We start from the raw sequence: 11,118 nt of genomic DNA on the forward strand, positions 1-11,118 counted from the left end.
CTCGTCGACCGGCGGATTCTGCTGCGCCTGCATAGCCTGTGCCATAGCAGCCAAAGCCTCAGCAATCACACGGTCATTTTCTCCAGTCATACTCTGCACAACACAACCACCACCGTTAAATATCGACAGTGTCATTTACACTAATCGACCATCAGGGAAAACATCACATTATGACTCGACTGGACTGACAATGCTCTGATACCACTAATGTAACACCCTTCTACCCAAACGACATATTTAAACAGATTATCAGAGTACATCATGTAGAAGAGTTTACATTTCTTTACAACATAACACTTATCGCATCACAACATAAAACATATTATTTAATTTATTTAAAACTTCGCAGCGGACAACAACACAATTAATAACATTCATCATATGACAATTCATAATAATTTCATCATTATCTCAACAAACATCTCAACATATTAGTCATCATAAACAACGTAAATAATAATCAATTATCTATCGAATCCCATAACCCCGGTGTCACATGACCAGAGCATTTGACTCGATTCTGCAGAATAACTCTACACTTATTCTTCAAACCTCAACAATAGCTACTCTTCTTTATCTGCACATTGCTCATCATAGATGAACATAACACATGCAGAAGGGGTGAGAATTACATTATTAAATAATAATATAACGACAGAAATATAAACATAAATATATTTCACATATGCCAACACAGCTCATTGTAATCATCATAATCAACATACTCATGAACATCAACAACACAACATATCAAATGCAATGCGCACACCCATGCATGACTCAACACGACTCGGTATACCCATTTTGTGACCAACTACAGGATCACCACTCCCAGATTCATCACCATAGAATCCGAGTTCCCCGCAAGGAACCAAGCCTCTCAACAAGCCCGGAGTCAACAACATCATTGGAACTCAGTCCGTTCATCACTAGGCATCAGCCTTTCATGAATGCATGCACACCAAACATGCATCATAATCAACATAGCAACAACAGCATCATATAGTCATGTTATCATCATCATTAATAGCATGACATACAACTCAACAAAACACCAACAACAATTCAACGATAACACATCGTTACATAACACATTCATAACTAAACACGTAAATTCAACATCTCATCATCATAAACACCTCATACACAATCATATAATCGCTATTAATTGTTTATAATACAATTACAGCGACTTACTAAGAGTCTCGCAACTCAACGTATCCAAAAACTCCCCAACATCCACTTCTGCACAGCACAGTTCGCGCCGCGCAGCAGGGTTCGCGCCGCGAACGGTGCGTTACAGAACTCCTCTGGATTCTGCCCAGTTCGCGCCGCGAACTGGGCTTCGCGCCGCGAATCGCGCGCGAACAGAAGCCTCTGCTACAGAAATCAGCACAGCTTTGCTTCTCTACTCGTCATAACTCATGCCCCACAGCTAACAACCCAAAATCAACATTTAACAGTCATATATACACAACATACTTCGATTATAAGACGTATAACTCAACAAAACTCACAGATCGGACAATTCCCATCAAAAACCCCAACCTTCCCAATCTCCCTAAAATCCCCAAATTTATCAACAATCCAACATATATCATGAAATTGCTCGCATATTATCGTTTAATAAGGTTCAGACCCCTTACCTCTTTGGATTGAAGGAAGCTCTGAGCAATCTTTGGCCTTTTCCTCTTCCTTCTCTTTCTCTTCAGCGTTTCTCCCTCTTTCTCTGACTCTGAGGCAAAACACGTGAAAAAAACCTGAGTTCTCACTTTGGCCTTTTTATCCAATTTCTACTTTTACCCTTCCACTCTTCATATTCCATTTATTTTATTTATTTAATTATTATTAAAATCAATAACATCTATAATAATAATAATAATAATAATTCCCAATAATTCAATTTTATTTAATTAAATTAATAAAATAATATTAATTCAATTAAATAATTCTCTTATTTTAATCGGGGTGTTACAAGTTGCATTGATCTCCAATGCAAACAAGCCATCATTCATAATTTCAAAGAACATCTAGAAATCTGATTTCCATTTACACACATTGTTTATCATAGTGTTTTCCTTTAAACATTAGTTGACTTGTTGAGAATTGGTTTGAAGTTGTAATTATATTTGCCTTTGATGAAAGCTTGATCGAACCAATGTTGTGGATACTAGTTTGTTGGCATAACTTGTAATGCAAGATAAAGAAAAACAATAAAGAAAGATGAACAAATTAAGGAAATATAAAATGAATTGGGTGATAAGTGATTTCAATTGAATTAATGCCAAATGAGTTGCATTAGTGGTCTTTATATACACATGCTTAGAAAACTAAGGACCAAACTATTTTAGTTGATTTATGTTGCAATCCACTTGCAACATTACCTATTCCCGACTATGAATTACATTCATAATGAAAAATGACTTCCATCATCTAATAAATTATATATTTTATTTAAGTGTGGTTTGAATAAAATTTCCAAATATCAAATAATATCTATATTTATGTTTAATGATATTAGTATTTTTAACAGTTTTCTAATTTATTGAAAAATTGAAAAATTTGTATAAAATTGGTGTTTATTTTTAGTATAAATATTTTTAAAATATTTATTGTTATATGGATGTGTTTAAGTCTATTTTTTATTTACAGAATATTTAAAGTTCGTATACTTTAAAATTGTAAAAGTATTTGACATAATATATATATATATATATATATATATATATATATATATATATATATATATATATATATATATATATATATATATATATATATATATATATATATATATATATATATATATATATATATATATATATATATATATATATATTATGTTTTAATAGGTATTAAAGAAATATCCATCATTTAAGTTTTTTTATATATGTAATTCAACATTTGGAATACAATATTTATGTGTGTGACATATGATTGATTTCACTTGGAATATATATTCCAAGAACTTAAAATTTGGAAAGTTCATATTTTTTATTTTATTTTATCAAAAGTTAAGATTTTTAGAATAATAAAATAATTTGAAATGTAAAAGGAATGCAATACATGTATGTATGTTCAAAAGTTAGTGTTTATGTCCCACAATAATGCCTAGCACTTGAGTCACACAACTGTCTAGTTGATATATAACATAAGATCTGAAATTTTACTACAATTAAATTGTGGTTAAATATGACATCGTTACATGAGCAAGGGCATCCTGAGAGAATTGAATAATCTTTTTTTACATATTCAACATCCTTCTCCGTGACAACCTTGACAACGGAGCCTAATGTCCCCGGGATGGTTGCTGAAGGGGTTGACTTTCCCTTTTTATTTCTTTTGAGAAGCTTTGCCATGTTGCTCATCTCGTCTTCAAGATAACAAAACACATTAAAATACATAAATGCTAATAAGATGAACATTCAAATGAAAAAGAAATAAACTGAGGTCTCTCATCAACAAAAACTTCTCTTGTATCTCCTTTACTACTCGCCTTAATAAGTAGAGGATCAGAATGTATATGAGATTCTTCTTCTCTTTGATTTCATCTAGAGGATCGACCTCCATCTCACATTCAAATTCATTTACAAACTACACAACCCTTTTCTTCAACCTCATATCCTAATCAAAGAGGTCAATTTGTTTATAAATGTAAGTCCCATAACCACTAGCCAAGTGACCTTGAAACCACAACTTAAGGAACTTACCTGTACAGGGTGGTTGAATATCAAAAGGCCCATAAACCAACTCGACACTCTCATCTTCCTCACTAATTAAGGTTTTGAAGGAATCATTGTCAGAGACAATGGCTTCCAAAGTGCCCTCACCCTCATATAAGTTACACTCCTACTCCTCCCCCTCCTCCGTGAACGACCATTTTTGGAATCTCACAAAATGTTTCATGTGCAACACGGTTGAAAAACATGGTAAAGAAAAATGTATCCTTGGAATTCTTTAAGAGCCCGTGTATAATTCAAAAAATTTATGACCCTGTTTTAAAGAGACTAACCCTTAAGGATGGTCTGGGTCGACAAACTTCCTTAGAATGTGGAATAAATGGAAGAACAGGGTCATCGTAGGATGAATCTTTTTATATTCACACTAGTATTGAAATTTTTTCACATACGCCTAGTTGGACGAATGAAATTGAGAGTGGGCAATCTCAAAATGGTTAAGTACACCTACCTCAAAGTTGTTGAAAGGTAGAGCGACCCACTTATGGGAAAATAAGCATTCATACATATGAATGTTGTACACCTCATATAAAATGCAGAATCTCATGTCCCTGACAATGACACTTACCCGTTATCCCCTCATATCCCTATCACTGCTCAAATACCATCACAACGTCCTAACAACGCCTTTCCCCCCACATCCCCATCACTGCTTAAATATCAAAATTTACGACCATGATTCATACACCTAGTCTCTTACTCCAATCATCATGTAACTTCATCAATACTAAGTGAGTGCTTAAACTGGCGCACTAGACACACAACAAACATCTGCACTTTGGGATCTTCCATGATATTATCAACGACAATAAGATTGGCTAGTTTGACATCTCAAAAACTAAATCCTACCCCAACTTGGTTCATGTTAGGTTTGGTGGGATAAAGCTCTTTATCACTGGTGTATATCACATTTGGTTCAATGGTGGAAGCCACATCGTTAAGTTCTAAAAGGGGAATTCCTACGAAGGATTTCTCGGGTTCTCCATATTCAAACTCATATAAAATCTTAGAAATGAAAATGTAGGAAAGAAGGAACTACCTTGGGTTTTAAGCAACTTGACAGAAGAAATATAGTGATTAAATGGTTGTTTGAGTAATCAACCTGAATTTGGAAGCTTCAACCAATAAAGACAAAGCAAGCAAGAGTTCTCTAAAAATAGATGAAGCAAGCAGAATTTGAAAGGTGTGAATGAAGCACAAGTTCTCATTTTGTATGCAACACAATGACCAGCTTCAACGACTGCAACCCATTAGAAGAATAAAGGAGTCATCCAACAACTCAATTCACGCCTTGAAAACACTTAAATGCACTCGAGTGAACCTAAGTGTATCACCTGCCTCCCCTACGTGTGTGAGACATGTGGAGACCATAATCATTAGAATGACGTGCATTTAATGCACATGTTCTCCATGCCAACTACTCCCACTCAATAAGGAGCATTCGTCCACAAACGAGATCACCACGGTTCAGACTGTTGGACAACCTTAAATATTTATTTGACAACAATCCTCACTTCTTGAGTAACAACAAAGAATTCAAAGATAATCGTTCTAGGTTAGACAATGACACATAAGATTGACCCAATCCATGTAGACCCAATCTCTTCAAGAGCTCCAACACACTAATATACAAATGAATCTCCTCCACTTGTTACTTCACATAAACTTGCCCCTTTCACTTCAAGCCATTGTATTATCATCCAATGATATTATGCGCTCCACGTCGGGCAACCTATAAACAAATACAACAACCTCCCATATATAATTGTAACCTCGAGTCATGCGTGTATATTATTCAACTCACACTTGCAAAATTTTATCCCAATCTAATACCCCAGTTTCACAATGAGCGTCTCATATGAAATAAAAGAGTATTTCAAAATGAATGATTTGTTTCAATTTCAAATACTTTTTTTCTAATTATACTCTCTAATTAATATTACATTCATCATTTTAAATACTAAAAAAAACTACTTTAATAAAAATATTTTTTTTTTTAATTTTTAATGCTTATGAAATAATCAATAAATGACTCATTTGAAAGAGAGGGAATGTTTAATTGTTTTTACATGTACATTGATGGATGACATTGACCAATCACCATCATACATCATGATATGCTTCCCTTGATGACAAAATAAAAAAGTAATGTAATGATTTTGTTGTAACTTAATGAACGGCTCCCTATCAGTCCTAAACAGTCAACTGCGACTCTCGTTTCACTCATCTCATACTCACATGCCATTCCATTTCTAAACTAGTAAACCTCATGTTTTCACCTCCATTGGATTCCATTTTTTCACCCATCACCCTCATTTCTCATTAATCATAACCCCTACTAGTAATGTTTTTTCTTCACCACCTTTTCATAATATAACGGCCATTCTTTTTTCAGATCTACATTAAATAAGGTAGAAATAACATTAAAAACTTACCACCTCATCAAATGCAACATCATGCTTTTACACCTTATATAAACACACTTTTTCCGTTGACATTTGCCACTCAGTTTTTCTTTTCTTTATTGTCTTCAAATGAGTTATTACATTTTTCTGTTTTCACTTTACTTCATTGCTTTCTTACTCTGTAATGCAGAACCTCTTGAAGACAAAAAAGCATTGTTAGACTTTGTTACTAAATTACCACCTTCTAGGCCTTTGAACTGGGATTTCAATTCTTCAGTATGTAGTAATTGGAATGGTGTAACTTGTAGTTTAGACGAGTCTCGAATCGTCGCGATTCGATTACCCGGACTTGGATTTAATGGCACAATTCCTCTTAATACTATTAGTAGAATCAAAGGTTTGCAGAAATTGAGTCTTAGATCTAATTTTATAACTGGTTATTTTCCTTCTGATTTTCTTAATTTAAGGAATCTTTCTTTTTTGTATCTTCAGTTCAATGATTTTATAGGTCCTTTGCCTGATTTTGGTGTTTGGAACAATTTATCTGTTGTTGATTTGTCTAATAACCGTTTCAGTGGTGAAATTCCTGATGTAAGCTTGCCTTTGTTGGAACAATTGAATTTGTCTAACAATAATTTACAAGGTGTTGTTCCTGTTTCACTTCGGAGGTTTCCGAATTCGGCGTTTGTTGGAAACAATGTTTCGCTTGCAAGTTGTTCGACGCATTGTTCGAAATCTGAGAAACATGGAAGGGTTGGTGGAACATTAGTGTTGGGAAGTATTGTTGTTGGTGGTTTTTTATGCCTTGCAGCATTCATTGTTTTTATCTATGTTTTGTGTTCTAAAAGGAAAGATGGTGATGTTTTTGATGCGAAGTTGGAGAAAGGAGGGAAAATGTCACCTGAAAAGGTGGTCTCTAGAAACCAAGACGCAAACAATAAGCTTTTTTTCTTTGAGGGGTGTAATTATGCTTTTGATTTGGAGGATTTGTTAAGAGCTTCTGCTGAGGTACTTGGTAAGGGAACATTTGGTGCTGCATACAAGGCTGTACTAGAGGATGCAACCACTGTTGTTGTGAAGAGATTAAAGGAGGTAGCTGTTGGGAAGAAGGATTTTGAGCAACACATGGATGTTGTTGGAAGTCTTAAACATGAGAATGTGGTTGAGCTAAAGGCGTATTATTATTCCAAAGATGAGAAACTTGTTGTATATGAATACTACAATCAGGGTAGCATCTCTGCTTTGTTGCATGGTATGTGGCATAAACTTAATATTGATGCTCAATTGTATATATTTTGATTATGTTTGAACGTCGGTATTCAAAGGATAGATTGTTTATATGTTTCGTATGTTAAACTAGTCTAAATATTGTATCTTGATAACCCTGATAGAACTCGGAGTTTAGCTGTGACAAAATTGTGTATGAATATGTTATCCTCGTGCATATAAACACCATTGCTTGCTGAAAATTTCAGGTAAGAGAGGAGAGGAGAAGGTGGCTTTAGATTGGAATTCTCGAATCAAAATAGCTTTAGGTGCTGCACGAGGCCTTGCTCGTATCCATTCTGAAAATGGTGGGAAGCTTATACACGGCAATATCAAATCCTCAAACATCTTTCTCAATGCTAAACAGTATGGTTGTGTGTCTGATCTTGGCCTGGCAACCATAATGAGCTCCGTCTGCCAGCCTGTCTCGCAGGCAGCTGGTTACCGGGCACCAGAAGTTACGGACACCAGAAAAGCAACACGGGCTTCAGATGTTTACAGCTTTGGTGTGGTGTTACTGGAGCTTCTAACTGGGAAATCTCCTATTCATACAACTAGAGGCGATGAGATTGTCCACCTGGTGAGATGGGTTCATTCCGTCGTGAGAGAAGAATGGACGGCTGAAGTATTTGACCTCGAGCTTATGAGATGTCCTAATATAGAAGAAGAGATGGTGGAGATGTTACAGATAGCTATGTCATGTGTTGTAAGGATGCATGATCAAAGACCTACAATGTCAGAAATCGTGAAGATGATTGAGAATGTGAAGCAAATTGATGCAGAGAATCGACCATCATCTGAGAACCAAGTTGAAAGTGAAACACAGCATAAATCATCTCAAGGTGATAGTCCACCTCCTATCAAAGGAGATGAATAATAGAAAGCTTCTGCATTTGAGTGTATCCGAAAATGCTGTTATACAGATTATGAACAAAGATCATTTTTTATCGAAAAATGCTCTTTTATCCTTAACATGTTCCTTATATTTTCTGTTTCATATTTTCGATAGCTCCCCAAAATATTTGCAATCACATTGACTGTTAGAATGATTTCAAATCAACTTCTTATGCTTAGCCATTAGAGTGTTTGCACCGCACGTTCCACCGTGATTCCTTGCTTCGCTCACCTCTCTCCGCCATAGGAAGCTTTACTCCGGTAGTCCGGTTTAGTATGCATTAGTTGGCATGTTGCTCTAAGGACAAAGGTGGTTCACACCAATATTTACAGCAATTGGTGCATTTTTAGCCTCAATTTTAAGGGACCACAGCAACCATAGAATACATTTTTCTATGTAGTGACATTAAATGAGCTCATTGCAAAACTATTGAACATAGTAAATGCATATAGAAATTAACAAGTGTTGTAAGATAGGAAACTAACTTAGCTAGGTAGAAAAGTTTGGTATTTTTAGTAGTTTTCACTTTCAAGTTTCTGATTATTAAGGAAGCTACTAATTTTATATGTTTGCCTGTTTTGATATGCCTTCCTCCATTACAAAGGAGTATTAACTTTGTCCCAAAACCATATTGACTGTCCCGCCTACAATGCATGTGGTTTTTTTTGGGTAGAGTGGTTTGTTGTCTGTAAAGTGTGAAGTGTGAGTTAAAAATCACACTTCAAATGAAAAAATGATTGTTAATGATTGTTAAAATTCTAATCATGTTGAGTGACATGTACACTGTCGGCAAGCTAGGGCATCCTATTGGAGTATGTTATTTTCTTTTTCTTATATTTATTTATTTAATCTACAATAATTAAATAAAAAATAAAAAATAAAATAAATACAAAAATTGAAATGAAAATGGCATGTCCAATAATAATTAATAGAAAATCAAAACGTCTATCCATATTTTAACATAAGCAAAATAAGTAATTTTTAAAATGCATAGAAATTAAGAGAAGACTATAATGTGTAATAGGCAATACTTTTGAAGTTTTATTACTCCTTCCGTCTAATAAAAAGTGTCTCATTTGTATTTTTTAGTCTCAAAATAATTATCTTTTTACACTATCAATACAATATTTATATTATTTTTCCACTATCATACCCCTATTTATTAGTTTTCACTTTATTCAACAATTCTTTTAACTATAATTAATAGGGGTATTCTAGTAATGATATAAGTTTTATCATCAAAACCAACACATCTAATCATTTTCTTAAAAATCGTGAATTGTTCAAATTGGACACTTTTTATGAGACGGAGGGAGTAGTAAATAAAGTTCTTTCCACTTCTATGGGTGCGTCCCGTATTTAAAAATGTATCTTTGAACTCATTTCGGGATCAAAGAGACATAAGGGAAGATCCAAGTTTGTTTCTCAAGTTACCAAAATTGAGAACACTTCTTTTGTGTGCAAAGTTGGAAGATCATTTGAATGCCGTCCTCTCAGGTTTGACTTATTTACGCGCGTTGGATTTGAGCTACACGGGAATAACACATCTTCCAAATAGCATTGGTAGCATGAAACTTCTGAGGTATCTAAATCTAAACGGAAACAACGAACTTCGCTTCCTTCCGGATTCAATTTGTTGCCTGTATTTTCTACAAACATTGATGCTATCAGGATGCAGAAAAATCAGTACCTTTCCAAAAAACATTAATCACTTAGTTTCCCTTAGACATTTGGTGATAACCTCTCCAAATGTATTTGAGAAACAACTTGGTACTTTAACATCGCTTCGGACATTAACAATTGAACATTGTAGAAACCTTGTGTCGTTGACTGAAGTAACTCAGAATATCACTTCCCTTCGAACGCTGCGGATCCACAACTGTGCTAAATTAGCTTCATTGCCAAGTAATTTGAAAAACTGCACTGCCCTTGAAAATTTGGAAGTTGTAAACTGTCCTAAGATGGAATCATTGGATGTGTGCATCGAAAATCTTTCTAGTCTTCGCTCGTTAACCATCAAAGGTTTACACAAGCTGAGAACTCTACCAATCAAACCTGAATTCTATGCAAGTAGTCTTCAGTATCTGTTTATCATAGACTGTGTTTCTCTCATGACACTGCCAGATTGCGTGAGGAATCTGTCATGGTTGATGCGCATAATACACATTCGGTACTGTCCCAACCTTCTAAATTTACCGTGCGGATTTGGTCACCTTACTGCTTTACAAGTTTTGCAAATTGATGGCTGTCCTCTTTTAAGCCCAAGATGCCAAAGGATTGCTGGCGAGGATTGGGAAAAGATCGCTCATGTGCACGAAATCTAGGTTGACAATGTCAGAATCTAGTTCACCACTGCAATAGGATTATGCATGTCTTAAATTTTTCAACTTTTTTTGTGGTCCTTAAATCGCACATTAATCAAAATGTATACCTCTTGGTTGTTATTATGTTAAAATAAAAGTATTTATATATCAAACCTAAGTACTAGAAATTGGTTGATAAAGAATTGTTCAAGTTTAGGTAAATCTATCGTAGCAATGAGGAATGAAACCCTAACAGAGAGAACATTTGAGATGAGGAATTTTATAACTTCAAAAAAGATTGATTCATGAGGCTTGGAGTTGACCTGTCTATAAGGTTGCAACTTCAGAAACACATAATCACCCGCAACGAATTGTCTGTCACTCATGTATTTATTGGCCTGCTGCATTGTTCACTTTTGAGACCGAAGTCTCTCTTTCAAAAGCGTTGAAAGAAAATCACATATGATGCTGAGTTATATGACACATGGTACATTCTACCAACCAACAACTAT

General features: G+C 34.7%; 1 protein-coding gene across 1 annotated transcript; it reads left to right on the plus strand.

Moving 5' to 3' along the window:
- The first annotated feature begins 5,917 nt into the window (after positions 1 to 5,917).
- On the plus strand, positions 5,918 to 8,380 carry LOC127120792 (probable inactive receptor kinase At4g23740). The gene is made up of 2 exons (XM_051051338.1): positions 5,918 to 7,394; positions 7,618 to 8,380. The coding sequence occupies exons 1-2, from the start codon at positions 6,272 to 6,274 to the stop codon at positions 8,283 to 8,285; spliced, it is 1,791 nt and encodes a 596-aa protein (XP_050907295.1). The 5' UTR covers positions 5,918 to 6,271; the 3' UTR covers positions 8,286 to 8,380.
- Positions 8,381 to 11,118: the final 2,738 nt, after the last annotated feature.

Source organism: Lathyrus oleraceus, chromosome 2 (assembly GCF_024323335.1).
Source record: "Lathyrus oleraceus cultivar Zhongwan6 chromosome 2, CAAS_Psat_ZW6_1.0, whole genome shotgun sequence".
NCBI classification, from domain to species: domain Eukaryota; kingdom Viridiplantae; phylum Streptophyta; class Magnoliopsida; order Fabales; family Fabaceae; genus Lathyrus; species Lathyrus oleraceus.